The sequence below is a fragment of the Pholcus phalangioides genome, unplaced genomic scaffold (assembly GCF_987345545.1).
Source record: "Pholcus phalangioides strain wild (caught in Gottingen) unplaced genomic scaffold, Ppha-v1.0 ptg000010l_1, whole genome shotgun sequence".
Lineage (NCBI taxonomy): Eukaryota > Metazoa > Arthropoda > Arachnida > Araneae > Pholcidae > Pholcus > Pholcus phalangioides.
Window position 1 is genome coordinate 22812368 of NW_028301603.1, and position 25301 is coordinate 22837668.

Here is a 25301-nt window from a genome sequence, read left to right on the forward strand (position 1 = left end):
GATTATACGCCACTAAGAATGAAAGTCATCGCTGGCCAATGCATGTTTTCGGAAAACAATTACGAAAATTCTGTGAAATTTTAATTTCTGAAATTGGTGAAATTGTAATATTTTATACCGCCCCTCAACAGATCCCTTTTCACGAGAGCCAAAAGGAAACATTTCCTGGAAAAAATGGCGAAACTTATGTGAAATTTTAATTTGACGAAATTGTAATATTTTATACCGCTCCTAAAGAGATCCTTTCTCACGAAAGCGAAAAGGAAATTTTTATGGAGAAAAAAAAAAAGTGTCATTCATCAGAAATCTATTTAAAATTTATAATTCAACAAGAATCTTTTATTTTGTTAGGCGCATTTGGCATCCTGCGGCTTATATAATTGAAATTTTGTCAGTGGATGTCGTGGAAGAAGATATTTCGTACTTTGCCTGGATTGTGTTTTATAATAGAATAATAAATAAATAAATATATATATATATACCTGGATTTCATACTTTGCCGGTAACACATACATTAAAGCTTGAATTACAAAGATTGGAAACAACACATAATTTTTATATTACATGAGGGAATTCTGTTCTAAAAGTATTATTAGACCATAATTTTTTTTCGTGCATGAACCAATGAAGCTAGGGAGGTATGGTCTGGTTCATGTACTAGCTAATCCTAGTGTGTACGCTTGGATTTTTTCCTGCCTGCAAAAGCTGCCAGTCACGACAGACCACTAATGAGTGGGGAAGTATAAGTGAGCATTATATTGCATTTTCATTCTTGACAAAATGGCAGGAAAAACTTGAACAACAACAGCTGCATTAATTGTGATGAAGCTGTGAATTAAGACGCAGAAACTCTTGGTACTGGTTTTGCCGTGTGGTGCGTACTCATGATGAACCATGCCAGAAGATTGTTAGCATGACTTTGACATAGCATATCCTGAAGCCCAAATCGTCAGTCAAAATAGAATGAATGGATCCAATTCTAATGCTTGCCTCGTCTTCCAGTTCTCTGGTCATGATTCGATGATCCTGCATATTCCTGCACACCCTCTGTTAATCGATCCCCCCCTCCCCAGTTTGAAGAGCAGGTATCAGCTTGTGTATGGAACTCTAGCAAATCAATCAAGGACAATGCATGGGATGCTCGAAGTGGACACAAAACAGTTAATTCTACACCCTCCCCCATAAGCAAGACAGGTGGAGGGGTGGGGGATCAGATCTATTGCGGATTTATTTATAAGAGTGCTAATTCAGATGCCTGCAAACTAAGAAAGTATTTTTATCGACTCATTTTGGCATTCCTAGTAAAGCTGCCATTGAGAATCTATCTGTCTATCTATATATATAAAATTGATTTTCTGTCTGTGTGTCTGTGTATGTATGTTCTCTATACAAATCTACAATTTTTGATCAATCGTCGCCAAATTTTGCATATATACCAAATGGGACCCGACTTGAACGATAGGCTACATTAAAATTTCGTCAGAGCAGGGCAAATGCCCCAAACGGGCAAAAAACGTCGGGCAACAATGGTTTTTGAGCCTCAACAATCACTTTCGGAACGTTTACTTTGGTTACCGTGGTTCCCTAGCAATGCGTTTAAGACGTGTATATGCCCTTACAATGGTTTGTCATTTCTTCAATGCTGTACGTATATGTATAATAGTTTATGACTTTATAATGGTTTGCCACTTTATTCAATCCTCCCAGTAATGAGAGCTTTTTGAATAGACACCATCATCAGCATCACTTTGAGGGTAAGGCAAAGGATGATCCCCCCCCCATAGAAATCAGTGTTAAAATTGCCGATTTTAATGTAGAAATGCGGAAATTTGGTGGGGGTTTTTTCTGTCACATCAATAATTTTAAAAATTGTATTAAATACTCGATTTTTGAAATATTGAGTTCGCTTAGAGATATACGAAGCCCAGGAGATTAAATATGAAGTAATTTTCCGGACCTATATATATATACTTTTGAGTTGGATGTCCATGCAATAACATTGATTTCAACTTTTTATTTATATCTTCTCAAGCATGAAAATTAATGTCTCCGTATTGTCTTTTAATATTCAACTGCATAAATTCACATATAGTCTAGGTTGCTTTAAAATTAATTATGGGCCCGTAAAAAGTTCATCGAAAAAATTCCACAGCTTTAATTAAGCATTTTTTGAAGCAGAAACAGGCAGAGATAGATAACTTGAAGTTCAAAGGGGGGAATCGAAATACCTAGCACCCTTTGAAAAAAGAAGAAAAAAATATTTTTTTTACGTTTCTTTAAATCTAGATTTGTTTCTTTCATGAGTCACGTAGGAAGTCGCCATATTGGTGAACTTGGACACGGTTTGCATGTCCCTCAAAGAAAGAGAAGAGGGAGATATCAGGTGATCCAAAAAAGCCTCATTGAAAAAAACCCGGGCAACGCCGGGTATTATAGCTAGTAAGAGATAAAAAAGGTAAAAAATTGCTATTATTTATTTTTTCGCAATCTATAAATTTTATTAATATTGTTATTTTGATTCATACTTCAATAAATTTCATATTACTTTAAATTTATACGATTTTCACAACATTGCACATTGAAACTGACGGCACTCCCTTAAGCCGTCATAATTTTTCGATAACTTGAGGTTACGACTTATCGAGGTTTTACTGTATATTTATTTCTACGTTTCTTTGAATCTAGATTTCTTTATTTCATGATTGGCGCAGGAAGTCGCCATATTGGTTAACTTAGACACGGTTTGCATGTCCCTCAAAGAAAAAAGGAGATATCACGTGATCCAAAAAGCTTCATTGAAGAAAACCTGGGCAGCGCCGGGTATTATAGCTAGTATTTCATATTTTCATAAAGGTCGGGTGGTAAAGTAATCATTCAAACCCCTCCCTCCATCCCTTGATGCTGATATAATACTTAGATGGCCTCTAATAACCCGTCTACGATGATTTGAAGTTCCGTCGAGATGAAATAAACAGTCAGTCATCTTGGATATTTAAGAAAATAGGTTACTGAAAATGAAATTGATTTCTTAGTCATGACTGCAAATTATTACATACCCAAATTGGACTTTAATAATGCTTACAATATTTTGTAAAAATTATATTTAAGTGAAACAAAAGAAAAGCAAAGATTTTTATAAGCGCGCGCACACACTGAAATCAATAAATCAGAAGCTTTGGTGTCTCCCAAGGAAATTCTGCTCTGCCAAAATGCCCATAAACACTTGTTTTCTGGTAAATTGGATTTTTTAGCTTCAGTTCCCTAAAGCACAGTAAGAGAGTAAAAAATTATATGTGTGTGAAGTTCAAAACATATTGTTGCTATTATTTGAAGCATTACATTTCAATGAATTTTAAAAAATGAAAACGATCTTACTTGATTATTTTTCCGGGTCGCAGGTCAAAATTATGCTTGACTATTCCCAACAGCTCTTGACTTGTCCGATTCGATGTTCCATATGAAAAGATTGCTATGGAGAGAGGCTCAGAAATTCCAATTGCATACGACAACTGAAATGGCAAAAAATGAAATTATTTGTAAGACGACCCTTAAAATGTCATCTTTAAAGACTGTCTTAAAAAAAAAGACATCTTTAAATAATTCCTAACTCGAAACCCTTTTACAGCTATCAGCATGTCAGGAGTTTGTATCATTTATGCCACTGCTCCTCAGGACATAAAAGAGCCTCCTGTGACACTTTAGTAGTTCTTGAAAACTTTTGTAACGAGCTGCTCCGGTATCTTCGCCAGTGTTTATCTGCAGCCTACCAGGGGGTCTATTACGCTGATGTCGTCATGCCCGCGTTTCAAACGTGTTTGGAGTTTGCGGTGCATTGTGGGATAGATTTACGTCATCATCGCTAAAGGTTGATTTTTCTCACATCGTTACTAGCGATTTTCGTTATCATCATCGTACGTGAAACGTTAGCTAACAAGAACCGGAGACCACACTCGTTAAGCTCGCGTCACGAAATGGCCGCTCGCGCGTACATTTTTCGATGAAGGTGAGAGCAACGGAGACAAATTAGTTAGAATTAGAAATTATTCATTCAATATTAATTTATCAAGTTGTTCATTATAGTGAATAATAATTCTCTGAATTACGTTACTTAATTTAGTAACATGATTCAGAGACAGCATTTATCGTTTAAAATGCTATCTGTACACACCAAAGCGCTTGCTCTTCAAGCGCTTTGGTACACACATACTGATTGGAAAAAATTATTCATAGTAATAAATCGTTATAAATTATTATACTCGGTACAAAGATAAATCACTCTACACAACGCGTTATTATTTTTTTTTAATCTTGCATGGAAATGGCTTTATTATAATCTTAAACTCATCTCAATATAAGAATATTATTTAACTGGTAAATCTCTCTCTATCGCGATGTTTTCAAGACATTTTGAAATTCACTACAATATTTTTTTTACATCTCATTCAAAATTGACGTCAATATATTTTTGAACGTCTCCACATTTCCCCCTTCTTAATTCGTTTAATAACATTGATATTTTTAATATCACTGATAGTGTTAAAATAATTGTGTTTCTACTTTCTGTCTGCATTACACAGAAGTGTAATGCAGACAGAAAGTAGAAACAAATAAATTTTTTCTAATCCTTGAGAGCATGTTCTGATCGGAGTATAAAAGAGATGTCAACAACAGTGTAAATTTGGTGGCACTTCATTTTCATGTGCGAAGCAAGGAAACCAATTGTCTAATTAATGATGTAAATAAAAGGTTACTTGTTCTTGATTTTGACTTAATATCAAGACGGTAGATAAATGTGTTAAAACATGGTAATATATGATGATGATATTTTTGATAGTCGTTTTGGAAATTCATAACATCATTGAACTTCAATAGAAAATCATTTTTTAAACGTAATAATTTCGAAAATTTCCCCGCGCCAGTTTCATGTGCGTGCATAGCCTACCTTTTTCTCAAATATTTGATGAAAATAAAAAGAATCCGGATGAAGTAAAAAAAAAATGTAGCTTAGAAAATTAGGGACAATCAACACACACAAACGCGCACAAATAAATAAAAATAAAATAATAATAACGCACGTGTTTCCCACTCGTTGATAGTGATGATGATTATCAGCAGCGGAGAAAATTATCCGATTGGTCCATCCCTTTCGGAGCTAACGCAACCCTCGGACCAGGGAGTTTTTCGTAAAATAGATAACGACATACCGCGGGTTGCTGAGAAAAATCAAGTTTTTGACGATGATCGGACTGAGATTTGCGTTATGGGGCTCGTTGAGAATTTGCGTTACGGGCGTGACGTCACTAACGAATTCGTTGTATAACGATGTGAGCGTAATAGACCCCCCTGAACGGTCTAGATTTTTCTTTTAATTGAAATACTTAACAGGCGCATATTAATATCACTAGTTCACCATGATGTCCATGAAGAAATTTGATGTTTCCCTCCCCTCTTTGTATGCCTGTGATTATAAAATTGGTTTAATTATTTAAAAAATCAATTGTTTTTAATATAATATCATGGACTTCTTCAACTGAAGTTGACAGAGCTGATGGCATGTTTTCATTTTCTGCATTAGATTTCTGAATTAAAACAGTTCTTGACATTACAAACTGTGTATTCAATTAAACTGTATTAATGTGCCAGCTCTTAATTCCAATTTGTAATTTAACATAAATTTATCAAAGTCTTTTCTTTTTTTTAAGTCTCTTCAAAAAAAGTTATACAGTTATTTTGGAAGAATTTATTATTTGGGGAGTGGGGAAGGAAGTTGACATATTGTCGCGTAGTTTTATTAGATACTAGCTATAATACCCGGCGTTGCCCGGGTTTTCTTCAATGAGGCTTTATGGATCACGTGATATCTCCCTCTTTCTTTGAGGGACATGCAAACCGTATCAAAAGTTACCCAATATGGCGACTTCCTGCGCGACTCACGAAATAAACAAATCTAAATTTAAAGAAACGTGGAAATGAATAGTCACCTTTTTTTTATGGGCGCCAGGTGAGCGCTTCCCTCTCCCTGAACTTCAAGTTATCCATCTGCCTGTTTCAGCTTCCAAAAATGCTTAATTAAAGTGGTGGAATTTTTTCGATGTACTTTTTACGGGCCCATAATTAATTTTAAAATATCCTAACTTACACGGATTTATGCAGTTGAATATCAAAAGACAATACGGAGACATTAATTTTCATGCTTGAGAAGATGTAAATAAAAAGCTGAAATCAATGTTATTGCATGAACGTCCAACTCAAAAGTAGGTCCAGCTAATTACTTCATATTTAATTTTCTGGGCTTCGTATATCTCTAAGCGACCTCAATATTTCAAAAATCGAGAATTCAATACAATTTTTAAAATTATTGATGTGACAGAAAACCCCACCAAATTTCCGCATTTATACAGTAGAATCGGCAATTACAACACTGATTTCTATGAGGTTCAACCTTTTCCTGACCGTCAAAGCGATGCTGGTGGTGATTATGACGTCTATTCAAAAAGCCTCATTACTGAGAGTATTGAAAATGTGGCAAACCATTATAAAGGCATAAACTATTATACATAACTGGCAGCATTAAAGAAGTGACAAACCATTGTAAAAGCATAAACACGTCTGAAACGCATTGCTAGGGAACCACGGTAACCAAAGTAAACGTTCGGAAAGTGGTTGTTGAGGTTGTTGGTTGGGCAGGGAGGGGGGGGGGGGGCAACGGCCCCCTACCCCCCTCCCCAAATGACGGGCCTGATCGTTGCCCGACAGTTTTTTTTCCCATTTGGGGCATTTGCCCTGGCCTGACGAAATTTTAAAGTAGCCTATCGTTCAAGTCGGGTCCCATTTGGTATATATGCAAAATTTGGCGATGATCGATTTAAAATTGTAGATTTGTATAGAGTACATAAACACAGACAGAAAATCAATTTTATATATATAGATTCGTTACAAAGCAATTACGAACACAGTGACAATCCACCCAGAACACAAAAACATATATAAACATTCCAGAAAAATAATCAATAAAAAAAAGACAAGAATAAAATATGCCTTGTTAATGGCTGGTCTTTTAGTCTAGAGTTAATAATGATACTTGAATATCTGTCCTATTTTTGAGTCTTGCCACATATCTCCCCTCTTAAAATGTTCAGCGGCTCGCTGTAACTGCTTAGAACGACTCCTCGTCACAGTTCCAGGAAGATTATGAATATCTGAAAGTCGGCTTACATTCACTTGTGTATGGCGCTGCTTCTCTGGATGTGGATCTTCTTGCTGCTCTTTTGGGTTATAATACGGCTTCATCCGTAAAACATGAACAATATCCTTTAGTTGCCGCTTTTGGGACCTTTCCTCACAAGGTTCCACTTCATATGTGACTTCACAACACGATAGGGCCCAAAATAACGTTTAAGAAGCTTTTCTGACAAACCGAGTTTTCGGACCGGTGTAAAAATCCACACGAGATCATCTTTTTTTGTACTGAACATCGCGATGAGCTTCGTCGTAACGGCTTTTATCTTTCGCCTGAGCTCTCGAGATATGCAATCTTGCAAGTTCTCGAGCTTCCTCTGCATTCTTTATTAATTTGGCCACATAGTCACTGGGAGTATGATCGGGATCATCCGGTAGTATGGCAGCCAGTGGTGTCTCTACATCACGTCCATGAACGCGCAAGAATGAACTAAAGCCCGTCGTTTCCTGTTTTGCCGAGTTATAAGCAAATGTGACGTATGGTAGTATACAATCCCAATCTTTTTGTTCTGTATCGACATACATAGATAATATATCTGCCAGAGTCTTGTTGAACTTTTCTGTTAATCCATTTGTTTGCGGATGATATGCCGTAGTTAGTAGATGCGAAGTCTTACACAACTCATTTATTTTCCTTACAAGATTTGACAAAAATGATCGATCTCTGTCACTAATTATTTCTCTTGGTGATCCATGCTTTAGAATAACATCTTCAACTAGAAATTTTGTGATTTCCGTTGCATCACCGCTTGGCAGAGCTTTCGTGATGGTGAATCGGCTGAGATAATCTGTTCATACAATTATCCAAATTATCCATCGGTTCCCTTGAGTTGTCAGCGAAAATCGTCCGAGCAGAACTATCCCTATTTTACGGAATGGGGCGTCAGCAGGTTTAATCGGTTGAAGATATTCTGGAGGTCGTTGTGATGGTGATTTTCTTCTTTGACATTCCTTGCAATGAGACACATAACGTCGTACACTTCTATAAAGTCCAGGCCAGTAGAACTTTCTGCGTAATTTGTCATGAGTCTTTGCCAAACCTAAATGACCAGCTGTGGGTGCGTCATGAAGGATTTTCAGTACTTCCATTCGAAGATGTTTTGGCATGACCAAGAGCCATGGGTTTCCCAAAGGATCGTAGTTTTTCTTATACAAAATCCCATCTAGTATTTGGAAATTTCGGTAACTACCAATTTCTTCAAGTTTCTTTCGGATAACTTGTAACTGACAGTCCTTTAATTGTTCGTCTTTAAAATTCGAAATGGCATTGAGAAATGGGATGTCGTCAGCTATTTCTTCTTCTTTAGCTTCAAGTACTGGGTGCCTAGAAAGACAATCAGCATCGCTATGTTTCTTCCCACTTTTGAAAACAACCGTTACGTCATACTCTTGCAGACGTAATGCCCATCTCGCTAGTCGTCCAGAAGGATCCTTTAGATTGGCGAGCCAGCATAAAGAGTGGTGATCGGTTACGACTGTGAAAGGGCGTCCGAACAGTTATGGTCGAAACTTGTTCATGGCCCATACAACGGCCAAGCATTCCTTTTGGGTTGTTGAATAATTATTTTCTGCTGTTGAGAGTGATCGAGAAGCGTATGCGATCGGTTTTTCATTTCTATCTTGAATCTGTACAAGAACTGCACCTACACCATATCCACTTGCGTCCGTATGTATATGGGGTTCTGCTTCGGGCTTGAAGTAGCCAAGGACTGGGTGTTTCGAGAGACATGATTTCAATTGATCGAATGATGATTGTTGCTCCTCTTTCCAAGTGAATTTTGCATTTTTCTTCAACAACCGACGTAATGGTGCAGCTATGACATAGAAATCCTTAATAAAGCGCCTGTAGTAGGAACAAATTCCTAAAAATTCCCTCACGTCAGAAATGTTTTTCGGGATTGGAAATCTTTCGATGGCTTCTATCTTGGCTGGATCTGGATGAATTCCATCTTTATCCACTAGGTGACCCAGAATCTTGAGTTTCTTCTGTCCGAAACAGCATTTCTTATGGCTTAAAGTTAATCCAGCTCTTTTTATACATTTCATTACCAGTCTCAAACGTGAAAGATGTTCTTCAAAAGTTGATCCATAAACAATTACGTCATCCAGATAACATAGGCAAATATGCCATTTCAGTCCTTTGAGTAAACTGTCCATCATTCTCTTGAATGTAGCGGGTGCGTTGCAGAGCCCAAAAGACATGACTTTAAACTGGTAAAGACCATCGGGAGTAATAAATGCTGTTTTTTCCTTATCTTGCTCGTCTACTTGTATTTGCCAGTAGCCAGATTTGAGGTCCATAGAAGAATAGATGCCTGCCTCGGCGAACTGTCTAATGCATCATCAATTCGCGGAAGAGGATATACGTCTTTTTTGGTAATTTTATTCAGGCGACGGTAATCAACGCAAAAGCGCCATGTTCCATCTTTTTTCTTCACTAATACAACTGGGGAAGACCAAGGACTCTCAGATGGTTCAATTATGTCTTGTTTTAGCATTTTACCGACTTCGTTTTGTATTATACGCCTTTCTGCTAGCGAAACTCTGTAAGGCTTCTGTTTTACGGGAAGAGCATCACCAGTGTTTATCTTGTGCTTCCCACTTTTGGATATCTTCACCGATTGGGTTTCAAAACCAAAAATGTCAACGAACTCTTTCAATAATTCTAAAATTTTTGCTCGTTCTCCGTCACCAAGATGAGGATCCAAGAATTGCTCTAGTTTCTCTAATTTTCCTTGCATGTCTGTTACGACTTTATGCTTTTCTTCGTCTTCTGATCCAGTATCGCAAGATAGAGAACACAATTGACAATCTTCTAGCTCTGTGAGTTCAACTAAAGATCTTCCCTGGGGTATGAGTTGAGACTGGGATGAAATGTTTGATACCCATACGTCCCCTCGACCATCTTCAAGCACGATGACAGATGCTGGCACACTCAGTTCTTTCTCTAGTTGAATTTCTTTTCTGCCAGTGACCATTTCCACATATTTCTTGACATTTGCCCACCACAGAAATTTTCCGGACAGAATTTCCAGGAATCACATGGTCTTCGGTTGCGTACAGATGAATCGCCTTTCCAGATTCAGGATTGTGGTATGAAGCTTCACCAATTTGGATCTCACCCATGCCGCAATCAATTATTGCATCTGTGGCTTTAAAGAAGTCCCAACCCAATATAAGATTATGGCTACACTGCGGGAATACTGAGAATTCGAATGGTTGCACATTTCTGTTAAAGTCCACTCTTAATACACATCGTCCAAGAGCTTCCACTAGCTTTCCACTGGCAGTACGAAGGATATTACCACGTTCAGCGAATAACGGTGTCTTCAACGCCTGAATCGACCGAAGCTTTCACATTATGTTCGTTTATCACGACAAATACAGAATTTTCCATCAGTCTAGCCGCTGTATGCACTGTAGGATTTCCTTCAATTGCGGCCTCACCTCCGTAACAAATCGCAGAGCCTAGTTTTCCTCAGCGGATCGACCGGGCGAACGGCTTGGACGGCGACTTGGGGAGCGCGACTGTCGGCGAACTGCATTGCTTCTGGGGGTATGGGGAGCTGCTTCTATAACGCCTGTCATCGTCTTCACTCTCATATTCATATTTGGCTACGGCTACAAAATTAGAACCCAGTGTTTGAAACTGATTTAGTTTTATCCTTGATCGTCCAGAGTTGTAATTCAGTTGTTGATTTGACTCCCTTATGGTCCTTACATCTGTAAGGTCACGTCTTTGATCGCGGCAATATCTGATCACGTGTCCAGCAACAGACCGGTACATTTTCAGGTGTACGCCAAAGATCGGTCTTCCTCTCTATGATTGGAGTTGCTGGTTGTCGTGGACGTCTCGTTCTGGTTTTCCAGGAATTCCTCTTACCTATTCCTACGGGCATCAAGGATTCGATGTCGTCTCGAGTGAGAGGAGCTAGCCTGTCCTGGATCGTGTTTTGTACCTTTTTCCGGATCATATCTTCCAGACATTGCTTCATAATCTCGTGCAAGCGAAGCTATCTGAGGAATCACTCGTTGAATTTCTTCTTTGACAATGCGTCGGATCAATGTTGACAAACTCTCTGTGGTCGTCGAAGATACAGCAGTCACGTTTGGTAACCTTTCATACTGTGGCTTGATTACACGACGTCTCCTCATAGTGTCGATCTGTCGACAAATAGATATGAACTGGTCTACTGTAGCTGCTTCTTTGTTCATCAGTACTTGGTAGGAATCCTCTGCGATCCCTTTCACAGGAGATGGGAAATTTTCTAGTCATCTGTCATTGATGGATCAACTTGGCGGCATAATGAGAGAACATCTTGAATATAGAATTCAAACTTCTCACACGGACGCTGCGCCCTGGTTCTCAACAGGTCTTCCGCTCGTCGCTTGATGTCCTCGGGCTGTCCAAATGTCTCTTTGAAGTCCCGTTGAAAAATTGTCCAGCTTGTAATGAGGTCTTCATTGTTCTCAAACCATTGCCTAGCAGTATAAATCAAGTGAAACACAACATTAGCTAAGCGAATCGAGTCATCCCAACGGTTGTAATTGGAGATCCTTGCATAATCTTTCAGCCATTTTTCGGGGTTTTGACCATCAGTACCGGAGAATATGCAGTGGTCGCGAGGCACTTGGTACATGGGATAAGGTGGGCATATGCATCGGGGGCAGGTTGAATAGATGGAGCTAACGACTCACCTTCCGGATTCTTCGGGCAAACTACATCGATTCTACTACATTGGGCAACGACGTCTTCTAGAAAAGTCAAGCAGTGATACGGGCTCAGAACCCAGCCCTTGCAGTCTGTCTCTACAGCTTCTTCTGATTGGGTTTTCCGTAATTTGGCATTACCCGGCGCCTCCATCAAAATATGTCGCGTAGTTTTATTAGATACCAGCTATAATACCCGGCACTGCCCGGGTTTTCTTCAATGAGGCTTTTTGGATCACGTGATATCTCCCTCTTTCTTTGAGGGACATACATCATACGAACTGTCTCCACGTTAACCAAAATGGCGACTTCCTGCGCGACTTCATGAAATAAACAAATCTAGATTTAAAGAAACATAGAAACGAATATATATTTTTTCTCCTTTTTTAAGGGGCGCTAAGTATTTCGACCCCCCCCCCCCCACCCTGAACTTTAAGTTATCCATCTGCCTGTTTCAGCTTTCAAAAATGCTTAATTGAAGCTGTGGAATTTCTTCGATATACTTTACGGGCCCATAATTATTTTTAAAACAACCTAAACTATATCAATTCATGCAGTTGAATATCAAAAGACAATACGGAGACATTAATTTTCATGCTTGAGAAGATGTAAATAAAAAGCTGAAATCAATGTTATTGCATTGATATCCAACGCAAAAGTAGGTCCGAGGCTAATTACTTCCTATTTAATCTCTTAGGCTTCGTATATCTCTAAGCGACCTCAATATTTCGGAAATCAAGAATACAATACAATTTTTTAAATTATTGATGTGACAGAAAACATCACCAAATTTCCGCATTTCTACAGTGGAATCGGCAATTATAACACTGATTTCTATGAGGATCACCCTTTTCCTGACCCTCAGAGTCAATCAATCATCAGCCATTCAGTCATTCAGTCATCAATCATTTTAAATTATTGATGTGACAGAAAACACCACCAAATTTCCGCATTTCTACAGTAGAAGCGGCAATTATAACACTGATTTCTATGAGGATCACCCTTTTCCTGACTTTCAGAGTGATGCTGATGATGATTGTGATGCGTATTCAAAAAGTCTCATTACTGGGAGGATTGAAAAAGTGGCAAACCATTATAAAGGCATAAACTATTATAAATATACTGGCAGCATTAAAGAAGCGACAAACCATTGTAAAAGCATAAACACGTCTGAAACGCATTGCTAGGGACCACGGTAACCAAAGTAACCGTTGGGAAAGTGATTGTTGAGGCCCGAAAACCATTGTTACCGGACAGTTTTTTGTGCATTTGGGGCACTTACCCTGCTCTGACGAAATTTTAAAGCCGCCTATTGTATACGTCGGGTCCCATTTGGTATATGTGCAAAATTTGGCGACGATCGATCTAAAATTGTAGATTTGTATAGAGAACATAAACTGAAGAGCCAAAAAAACTGGTACAGGCATGCGTTTGCAAATAAAGAAATATGGAACCAATCAGAGTACGGCGCTGCGGTCGGCAACACCTATATAACACAACAAGTGTCTGGCGTAGTTGTTAGATCGGTTACTGCTGCTACAATGGCAGGTTATCGAGATTTAAGTGAGTTTGAACGTGGTGTTATAGTCGGCGCACGAGAGATGGGACATAGCATCTCCGAGGTAGCGATGAAATTTGGATTTCACGTACGACCATTTCACGAGTGTACCGTGAAAATTGGGAATCCGGTAAAAAATTAAATCTACGACATCGCTGCGGCCGGAAAAAGATCATGCAAGAACGGGACTGACGAGAATCATTATACGTGACAGACGTGCAACCCTTCCGCAAATTGCTGCAGATTTTAATGCTGGGCCATGAACAAGTGTCAGCGTGCGAACCATTCAACGAAACACATAGATATGCGAAGGCCCACTCGTGTACCCTTGATGACTGCACGACACAAAGCTTTACGCCTCGCCTGGGCCCGACAACACCGACATTGGACTGTTCAGGACTGGAAACACGTTGCCTGGTCCATGGGACCCCTGATACGTCTAGATACGACTCTGACAGGTGACAGGTACGTAAGCATCTCCTGTCTGATCACCTGCACCCATTCATGTCCATTGTGCATTCCGACGGACTTGGACAATTTCAGCAGGACAATGCGACACCCCACACGTCCAGAATTGCTACAAAGTGGCTCCAGGAACCACTCTTCTGACTTTAGACACTTCCGCTGGCCACCAAAATCCCCAGACATGAACATTATTGAACATATCTGGGATGCCTTGCAACGTGCTGTTCAGAAGAGATCCCCCCCCCTCTTACTCCTACGGATTTATGGACAGCCCTGCAGGATTCATGGTGTCAATTACCTCCAGCACTACTTCAGACATAAGTCGAGTCCATGCCACGTCGTGTTGCGGCACTTCTGCGTGCTCACGGGGGCCCTACACGATATTAGGCAGGTTTGCCATTTTTTTTGGCTCTTCAGTGTACATACCCACAGACAGACAGACAGACAGACAGAAAATCAATTTTATATATATAGATTCGTTACAGAGGAATTACAAACACAGTCACAATCCACCCAGAACACAAAAAACATATATAAACATTCCAGAAAAATAATCAATAAAATAAAGACAAAAATAAAATATGCCTTGTTAATGGCTGGCCCTTTAGCCTAGAGTTAATAATGATACTTGAATATCTGTCCTATTTTTGAGTCTTTCTACAATATTAATATCAATTTAGAAGATTTTTTGAGGAAAGATTTCTCACTAGCAACTAAATATGCTTTCAAAAGAATCACTAACTAGATTCAGTACTTGAACATCGTAGTGGGCAATATAATCAATTCATGAACAAAATTACCGACATCTATGGTTACCACTGATTCTCTGTTCTGTGAGGTTAGTTTTGTATCTCGGGTAATTTTTTTCTTTAAATTGACTATCTTCTGAGGAATTATATTGTCTCTTACCTGAACCAGACACCTTGAGCAAAGACCTGCAGCAACGAGTGATTTCGCGACCCATCTGGCTGCATATGCAGCGGATCGGTCGACTTTCGTCGGGTCTTTTCCAGAGAATGCTCCACCGCCATGCGCTCCCCAGCCACCATATGTATCCACAATTATTTTTCTTCCCGTGAGCCCAGCATCTGCCTAAGAAAAGACCAGTAATTATAATCATTCCTTTTTTTCTCTCACACGCCAAAACTGTTCCTATATTACTACTTCAAATAGTCAAGTAATGGTTATGTTGTCCGAATTTCAACTTCTAACGACAGATTTATAAATCTTTTCATTCATTGTATGAAATCACTGAAAAAAACTATTTTAATATAGAAGTTAATTAAAATATGTAAATAATAAGCTATTTAAAGATGATTCTTGTTCCGAAGAAGGAAAGTAACAGGCACAAACCTTTTAATTTAGCCACCCCATCTTTTTACAGATTCCCGAAGTAATTTTTCTTGTAGATAAAAGATGTCCTCACATCCCAAAGCTGGTAATTGTCCCCAGGACTCCCGGAGTTAATTACCCCCCTTATAGTTTTCCATTAATTTTTTTATAGTAAATATATTTTAAAAAATTGGGGAGGGGGATATGAAGGTCAGTCGCTGGTTCCCAGTCCAGAGAGTATTGTATTGTGTAGCTGCAGACAGCAAAGACAGTGGAACACGGTAATATATCGGCACTTGACGGCACGGTATTTTTGAAGGGCCGATGCGAAATTGATTTGTCAGTCAGCTATGATTTAACGACCAAGAGCATCTCTTACCCGGGACATTAAGCATGGCCATTTTGGCTAAGGTGCCTATAAAGTAGAGCGGACTCAATGTCCATCTTTAAACAAAGAACAGAAATAAAGAACACTTGGAACAGGTTTGCTGTTCCAAGTATGTCTCGGAAAGTGTTGAAAAAATAACAGGATAGGGAACAGCGATTACCTGTAGCAATAATACTGATGTCACACTTCATATCAAAGATGGTCCGATGGCCATGCTGAAAAACACTGGTTCTTGTCCGATCACCGAAGCAGCATCAGGCGTAGTTAGTACTTGGGAAAATTACCACCTGGGAACACCGCATGCTGTTATCATTACCCTGGTGGCCCGGGTTCGATTCCTGGCGTGCACAATACTTTTTGCCATAGCTCCCACATGGTTGGGGGCCGACAGGTCTCCAGCCCTGGGGCCCGGGAGTCAGGGGGGGGGATGACCTTTCCCTTTTTTTTTCAGCTATCCCCAATTTGTTCAGGAAAATAGAGCATTTTAACATCAATCTTATCAATTTGTATAGATATCAACGCATCTCTTGAACTAAGTATCTCCTCTTTTTTTTCTACAATACACATATACAATATTCTGTACAAGGCAGCAGCTTCCGGACGAAGAAAGGAAAAGACATTGAGATGATTGTTCAATGTAGGCTACCGACAGCCTTAGGCCCCTTTCACACGGAGCGGATGCGGATGCGGACGCGGGTCCGGAAGAAGTTTTAACAATTGGAATATACTGCGCCTTTCAGACGAGTCGAAAAATCTCCGCACCTAGGAAATGTTCATGCGGGTCCGGACGTCGTCCGCATGTGTCAAAACCTAAGTGCGGGCTCCGCATCCGCACATAGAAGTTTTGACAATAGGTTTATGCGGAGCTATTCATACGATGCGGATGCGGAGCGAATTTGTCCGCATCTTTGGCTACTTTTTGAAGGTGATTTTTCACGGAATTTTTTCAATTATTTGCCATAAATACCCTTAAAAACACTATATGATGGTCCCTGCTCATTAATATAATGTACCTACATACGTCTATCCCTCCGTTTCCTTCTGAGATGGAGATATAGCAACTTCAACTGCCTTTTGTCCATATTTTACAATTTTATACAATAAAACCTGTCAACAACGGCCACTGACGGGACCAAAATTATAAGCCGTTATGTTCATTACGAATATTTAATTGACTAAATACTTTAATAACTTTTAAATTTAATTTAAAAATTTTAATTTTTTTCTTTTTAAATTTTTAAAATTATTTAAAAATATAAATATCTGAAATATTATTTTAAATATTTGTTATTTTTTAAAATTTTTTAACTGTTAATTTTTTTTAAACTTTAAAAAAAATTCTTTTATTAAACAACGTTATCCACGTACGGTGTTCACTCAGGGCCGGATTAAGACGTTTGAAGACCCTAGCACTTGAATATTTTTGGTGGTTCCCCCGATACCTACAAGTTTATTTTACTCGATATTCAGTCTATAAACTTGAAAAAATGAAATTTTATATTTCAGAAGTGAGACTAATCTAAGGATGGGATTTTACTCTAAAAGGTTTATGAAAGTTATTTTATAAAACTTGAAAAATGTAACCAATAAACACATCTGTTACATTCGAGAGAACTTAACTGATCCGCCTATTGGTTGCATTTTTCAAGTTTTATAAACGAACTTTTATAGTGTAATCCCGGCCTAAGACAGAATTGTGATGTGAATATTTCTAAGCACAGGCATTTTGAAAGTCTCTACCCCTTCCCTTTTTTACTACTTGCAAATTCTTTGATATCTCCTGAATTTTTTTCTCTTTTTTTTGGATTGTTTTTGGATTTGATTTTTCGAACATTGGATGTTTTTGGAATTTTTCTTCCATATTTTTCCGAAAAGACGGATTTTTTTTTTCAAAATATTTTGAAAATATTTGAAGACATTTTCTCCATCGACTACTTGTGAGGATCGGAATGAAGACATCTTTATTCCCATATTCTATGTGGCTCTAGATTAAACCACCAAAGAATGCCTCTAGGCTGCCTATGGGCACTGAATCAGGGGTGAAGGAGAAAAATAATTACAAAAATTGCGAAAAAAACAGTTTATATGCACGAATTTCGAACTAAAGATGCGGGCGATTCGTCCGCATCTTCAACGCTCGTTTGAAAGGGTATGCGAACCCGCGTCCGCATCCGCTCCGTGTGAAAGGGACCTTAGCTGTTTCTAGTTGTCTGGATGAAACGGAAATTAGAGGAAAGGCATAAACGGCTTCGTCTTTTTCCGATTCATACTTCAGGTCAAAATAGTCGCGGTTTACACATCCAATCTTTCTTCCCCCTAAGCGTAAGTGATAACTTATGATCAATAAGTGGTGGTTTTGCAGTAAATAAAATTGCTTCGAATAAAAAAACAGGACATTCAAGAAGTGTGGGACGGAGCAAAAAATGGGACAGCTCCAAAAAGTACGACCCAAATTGCAGGCAGGGCTGGCTTAAAAGCATCTCGGAGCCCCCGGGCCAGGACCTCCCTTTCTGAGGTCTGGCAAATTCTCGAAAAATTCAACTACTTCTCATTTTTTTGGAGACCCCTATTCTCTCAAGGCCCCCGGGCCGTGCCCGGGTTGGCCCATGCGTTAAGACGGCACTGATTGCAAGACGTATTGGCACTCTATCTAGAGCAATTTGTAATATCACCCCTACCAACAGCGATCTCTAGATCTGCTTGTGGTCCCGTGTACATTTGAATATTAGCCGAAAAAATGTAATTTTTGCTTTAAGTGCAATTTGCTAATTACTGCTACAATTACTGAAGGGCGTGAAAATAAGGGGGGTGGGGTTACAAATCGCAGTTCACAAAAATGAATTTTACGAAAAAAAATATTAAACGATCGGCTGACCATATCATTGAGAGAAATAAAATTCGTTGAACTGGATTTATGAAAACTCTATGTATGTGTGTACTCACGACCCTTTAGTAAACATTACAACTTCAAATAAGTATCGTTAAAAAAACGGGTTAAATGGATAAAAAAAATATCCGAACAACGAAAAGTACAAGAATGTCCCGTAATACGGGAAACAAGTGGTCCGTCAAATTGTTTCAGGCATTTTAGTTGTCCTTGTTTTCAGAAAGCTTGAAAAAAAAACTGCATTTTACCAATTTTTTTTCTCTTTTTTGGCATTTCAGAAAGTACATCTTTTAGTGTCATTTTCTTAAAAAATACGGCTAAAGTGCAATACTTATTTATCTACACTCATGTCCATAAATTAAAGATAATTCAGAATCACACGGAAATCGAAATCTAAAGTAAAAATTTCACCTGTAGAATTATCAAACACATCTGCAAGAATGATATGCAAATTTCAGGAAGCCACCAGGTAATGCCGATAGTACGTCACAATGACGAGAGTGTAAGAGGGGGGTATATAAGGAATGGTGGCAAAGAAGTAAAATTGTTCACAAGAGTTCTGTAAGGCGCTCAGTGCCGTAAGCGAATAGTTATGACACAGAGGACGCATGTGGATGATTTTTTACTTGGTAGAATTATCGGCTGCCTGGAATGTGGACGTACTCAGATGGAAGTATCCGAGGGACTTGGAATCGCCCAAAGTGTCATCTCTAGGCTTTGGCAACGATTACAAGATAACGGAAATGTCAGTAGACGTTAGAGTACAGGTCGCCCCCGAGTTACAACGCCGAATGAAGACCGGTATTTGACAGTAACTGCCAAAAGAAGCAGACGGAGCACAGCATCCGACCTGTCTCGTCAGCTATCTGCAGCCACGGGTACCACAGTTTCAAGGCAAACCGTGTACAGACGTTTGGGAGATATATTGGGTCTATATGCTCGCAGGCCTGTCAGATGTGTTCCGCTCACTGCAACTCACTGTCGGCAGCGATTAGTAGAGAACATGCAATGTGGACATCGTCACAGTGGGCTTGTGTGATGTTTTCCGACGAGTCCAGGATTCTCCAACGCTTTCGGCTTCTACTTCGGGGGAAATAAGTGACTAAGACACCTTGTTCCAACACAAGTACATTCGAATCAACATTTCTGAGAGCAGTTGTGTTTCATCTTATCCCCGATATCACGTAACAGAGAGAAAATTAAGGTTGCTTTGCAAAAAGCTGCAAGAACCTCTGAACAATTTATTGAACGAGCTGAAACATCAAGATACATATAATAATCAAGGATCACCAACCTTAGTAGAGAAAATCTTGGATCTTTTAACGACTGCATGCAGTAATACTTTCACTTTAAAAGTTCCCAAAACTATTTCCAAATTATCATGGTGGAATGAACAGTTGACTAAAGAAAAGCGCAAACTTCGTGCCATGGAAAGAAAAACAAATTACGTAAAAGAAGATGACAGACCAGGACAGGGGCGTAGCCAGAAATTTCGTTCGGGGGGGGGGGACCAAAGTGACAGAACAATGGATTTGGCCATCTTTTTCCCTTTTTTCGATAATTTTCTCACATTTCGGGGGGGGGGGACCAGACCCCCAAGTCCCCCCCCCTCGATACGCCCTTGGACCAGGATATATACTAGAATTTAAGAAAAAGCGTGCTATTTTCAAGAAACTAATTAGAAGCACTAAAAAAAAACAATGGTATGAATATTGCAGCCGAATGAAAGAACCTTACGGGAATTGCTTTAAAACAACGAAGAACAACAAATATTTCCCGCCGCATCTCCTTCATTTGTAAGATAACCAAAAAATAGATATTGTGCAAGCAGCTGTACGTCAATTAAATCTTATTTATCCAGATCCGATCGAGAACACCGATCTCCAATCTCGTGACATTCCACTGCACACAAGAGATAAGACTATCACACACATGGAGATAAAAAGAATCATTAACAAGTTAAACAATAGAAAGGCACCAGGTATGGATGGAATTTGTAGCAGAACTATCAAAAAACTTCATTGTAAGTTCCCTTCTCTATTCTATATCTTGTTCAATAAATGGGCCAATGCCTGGACATTGGAACCTTTCCGGAACATTTCAAAAATGGCATGCTATTATTATTCCTGAAACAATGGAGGAAGCCCGAAGACCTTGACTCTTACAGACCCATAACATTATTATCGAATGTTGGGAAAATATTTGAACGTATACTCATAAATAGAATGGATTATTTCTTAAACAAACAGAATTGGTTCCATCCGCTACAGTTTGGATTTAGAAAAGGAAAATCGACAGAAAAAGTAATAGACAACATGATGCAAGAATTGAAACGACAAAAAGAAAAGAGTAATCGATTATAATAAAAGGATTTAGTTAACATAAAAATTTTGAAAAAAGAAAAAAAGAACATTATTGTACTTACGGTGTGGATTCAAGAAACATTTTCTTCCTCATGTCAATAGTTTCATTTCTTTTCGGACACCATCGAAATTACAAACACAAACACAAAGACCACAACAGGCAACTTGCCCAACGAAGTGGCTGAAATTGATCTCTATGTTTGAAACACCTGTTGTGTCAAAAGCACTTTCGATATGTGACTTTTTAACACAAAAATTCAATATTGCTTGTCTGTAATTCATATTTTGGCACTTCCACACAGATGTTATCCCTGGGTTTGAGTAATTCACGAACTTGCCGAATTCATTAAAAAATGTTTCCATTACGGCAGTGTTCCTCAGAGTGAGCGTCACGGCTCCTAACGTGAAAAAAAATATGATGAGAATCGTCTCGGGGCCCTGAAACCAGAACCAGCCTCACCTTTGTGGGGATGCATGGCTCCAATAACTCAGCCATGCCATTCCCCGGGGGATGCCAGACTTCTTAGGCCCAGATCCCACTGCGTCGCGGCAGACGCAACAGCACTCGATGGGGAATCGAAAATATATAAGTTTATACTGTACGCGCACCAATACATTGCCTTCGCCGCTGGCGGTGGAAACATCGAGTTTTCTGTCGCGAAAATTTACATTTTCTTCGCGGCGAAAGCTTTTGTAACCTATTGAAAGGTCTCTATTGTGTGTTCCCCCAACTCATTGTGTACGACAAAGGAACTGCTCTTCTTCCAAGGTTGCAAGAAACAGAAGGGATGGAAGAGAAAATAAAGACACTGAGCATGGCGCTTTATTACTGTATTTTCAAACTAGATGGGTATTTTTTTTCCAGTGAAAAAATATCAATCTATTTCCGAAGCAAACTAAGCTACATAATTAAGATTATTTTACTGGCAAAAATTTTCTTGTTCTTTATCTTTATTTTTTACTATTGCCCCCCCCCCACAGTCTGCTGCAGAGCCCCTAGCAGGCCCGTAGCCAGAAATTTCGTTCGGAGGGGACCAAAGTGATAGAACACTAGATTTGGCCATCTTTTTCCGGTCAGTTTCTCACATATCGGGGGGACCAGACCACCAAGTTCCCCCCCCCCATCCATCGTTACGGCCTTGGCTGATAGGCATAGCCCTTGAATCCTGAACCGGGGGGCCAGGTCAGATTTTTTACGGGCTCTAACAAATGAATTTGTAGAGTGGAAAGGAGTGCCATCTTAAGAGCGTCATGGGGACTCCGGCCAAGTGATTTTTCTGAAGCTTCTGAATTTTTCAGAAAATTCTTGAAAATTTCAGCCGGTTCCTATTTTTGTGAGGCCCCCCCCCCCGGGCCGTGCTCGCGTAGGGCCATGCATTAAGACAGCAATGGTGAAAAGACAAAAGTAAGAACTGGCCTGTTAGCTTCCTTGGAGGGGGGAGAGAGAGATGACTTAACTGCAAATTTACGAGTGTTCATGCATACATGTAGAGTCAAACCTAATTATGACAGCCTTTATGAAATTACGTTATTGTTTCGCTCGTTGAAACTGAGATAAAAGCAGGGTGGAATTAATACATGAGTCGGGCCCTCAAATAAGGGAGTCTCGTGTTCACAGAAGTGGAAAAAAAACAACTATAAATAAGATTCGGAATCGAAGTCGCAACTAGAAGGGAGCAGGCAGGTCTGATGCCCCGAGCGCTGGACGTGAGGAGCGCCGAATTCATCCTTTAACTGCTTCATACCGTGCACCACCCAAGCTCTATCAACCATTATCAATTTCAGCCATTGCCCCGGATGAGGGGGCTGGGCGATGTCGGGTGCTTTATTGTGCATATATAAATAATAGAGATGGATATAAAACACATATATTAGGAAAAAAGACAAACAAAAAGTACATACAGATTTGAAAAAATTATGATGAAAAATTCGTATTGTACAAAATTTACGTCCATTTAGTTAGTTACTAAACATTACGTCCTTTGTAGCTCTAGTGAGCCCTTTGTCGTCTTCTGTGGAGAGGCGCCAGGTCCTGGACCACGTCTTCTCTTCTAGGTTTGGTGGCTTGTACTCTACCGCATTGGCGTACGCAAAAGGAGGGTTTGAGGTTCTAACACCCCCCCCCCCTCTTGAGTCAAGATTATAGTGTTATTTTGCAGGAAAAAAAAAAGTAACCCCCCCCCCCCCAGAAGGAAAAAAAACTTAAACCCACCTCGAGAAAATTCTGCGTACACCTATGCTCTACCGTATGTTTCTAATTGAGGTTGCTGAGGAATTTGGCAAGAGAAAAATTCAAGGAACGGAACGGTGAAGTTCCATTTGGCACAAAATAATTGTTTGATTGGCTCGCTCGAACTGATAACAGTAAAAAATATCGATAAAAAAATTATTTTTTTTCTGCTTATAAAATTTGTTCATTTGCAAAGGGATTTTTTTTAAAATTTGGATGTCCTTCCTTAATTCTGAACTAATTTGAAACGTCAAATATTGTATCAAAAATTTAAATCATTTTACCGCTTGAAAATGTTATGTATATCTAACACTTTGAAGTGTTGAAGTTGAAAAAGATTTATGGCGGGACCTATCCGTTTGGGGACAAATGCCGCTCTCAAAACGGGCTCCTGGGGAGCCCTGTAAAGGAGAAAGACAAGAGAGTATGTGTATGTGTATAGTGAAAATGCATGTAGGTCGGTCAGAATCGGGGTTACGTCAAAGTCGGGATCCCATAATTAATTATTATTGGCTTTACAAACACAACATGTCCTTTCGAGCCGTTTAGTATTATTAATTAATATTAAATAATTTGGGCAGGAAAAGTGAACTGCTTGGCGACGTCTTCATCATCTGCGTCTGGTCTCACCTCATTGGTCGGTTGAGTCGCTATCTAACACTTTGCGAAAACTAATTAGCCCGCTAACCAGACACAGCTTCAATTTGACGCTAAATAATTTAGCCAGCCCCGGGATGTCACGTGACACTTTATTAAAAAAAGAAGAAAAAAAAAAAGGCGGCAAAAAAATGCGACGGGTGTTCTTCACGAAATTCCCTAATGTCGCGGCAGATCGACGAGCGGCAAAAAACTTTCGCGTGATCGCAGCCTATATCCCCAGATGAAAATATATCTGGAATTGCACATATTCAAAGGGGGAAAAACACTTTAGCTCTGTTTCCTTAACAGATGAAACAAGTACACTATTGTGTATAATATTCTTAGGCTTTTTCTTTGCCCGTAGGCACGAATATTTGCGAAGGCAAATATCCGTCCAATATCCCTCCTTGGAAAAGGGATCCGAGTTTTCGAAAACTTAATTTTTCCTCTCGTCTTCCCATCGTCCCCTTACGTTCACTTGTAGCCCCCTATCGTGTCTGAAGCTGGTATCGCTCCCCGAAGTGTCCCATCGCCCAATTTGGGAAACACTGCTTTAGATTAACATTTAAGCAAAATATTAGAAATTTCAGTAAATTACCATGGGGCCACCGACCGTGAAGTGTCCGCATGGGTTGATGTGGTAAATGGTATTTGCATCAAGGTATTCAGCAGGGATGACAGCTTCCACTACTTTCTCGCGAACTTCTTTGCGAAGGTCGTCGAGTGTTATTTCTGGTTTATGCTGCACAGAGACGACAACAATGTTCACTCGCAGCGGTACCGTTGCTCCATGCTTCAAGCGGTATTCACAAGTCACCTGAAAATGAATGTTGCAAGGTTAGAAAGCACTTCGTCTAGAAAGTTCCATTGTTAACATTAGGGTTTCTGGGAGGGAACTCTCGCCTGCCCGTTCTCGGGAATTTTAACGATTTCCCGTTCCCAAAATCCCGAGAATTTGGGAAAAATACTGTTGCAACAATAGTAATACTTGCAATGGAATATAAAAGAATTTTCAAAAAAATCAGTGTGAAATATTCATTGAAAATTAATTTCCTCTAGCGCTGCTTGGAAAGAAAATATAGGAAAGAAAAATACATGGAGGGGGGGGGGAGGGGGTTGGAATGGCTTCCATTTTAAAATTCTAACAACTGTATAAGTAACCTTGTGCCTACTACATAATCCTAATAAAGAGAACTATACAAAGAGTCTGAAGCAAAACAAAGTCCCTCTTCTATTTTATGACCCTGTTTGGGGAACATCACAGATGAACATGATATAAGATCTGAAAAGAAGCATTGCGTTTTAAGTAGAAAGAGTTTAGTCTTTCGCATGAAATTGCATTGTTGTATACCTCGATGTTTTTGAATCTATTTTTTTAAACCAGCTGTGGCTTTTACATAGAAAACGCCACCACATATTAATGTGTTCAACGTGGTGTGGATGCTGTACCACGAATTCTCTGTTCAAGAAAGCTGGCAGATTTTACAAAA

At 39.3% G+C, this 25301-nt stretch overlaps 1 protein-coding gene across 2 annotated transcripts in view; it reads right to left on the reverse strand.

The window, feature by feature from the left end:
- Nucleotides 1–3039: 3039 nt before the first annotated feature.
- The window catches only part of LOC149081138 (S-adenosylmethionine synthase-like), a 95028-nt gene continuing 72766 nt past the window's right edge, over nt 3040–25301 (reverse strand). For both annotated transcript variants that reach the window (XM_089237927.1, XM_089237928.1), the window contains 4 exons: nt 24410–24628; nt 14882–15064; nt 3376–3509; nt 3040–3261 (listed from right to left, as the gene is read on the reverse strand). In XM_089237927.1, the coding sequence (XP_089094053.1) occupies nt 3159–3261; nt 3376–3509; nt 14882–15064; nt 24410–24628 (639 nt within the window). In that variant the 3' untranslated portion in view covers nt 3040–3158. The remainder of the gene's footprint in view (nt 3262–3375; nt 3510–14881; nt 15065–24409; nt 24629–25301) is intronic.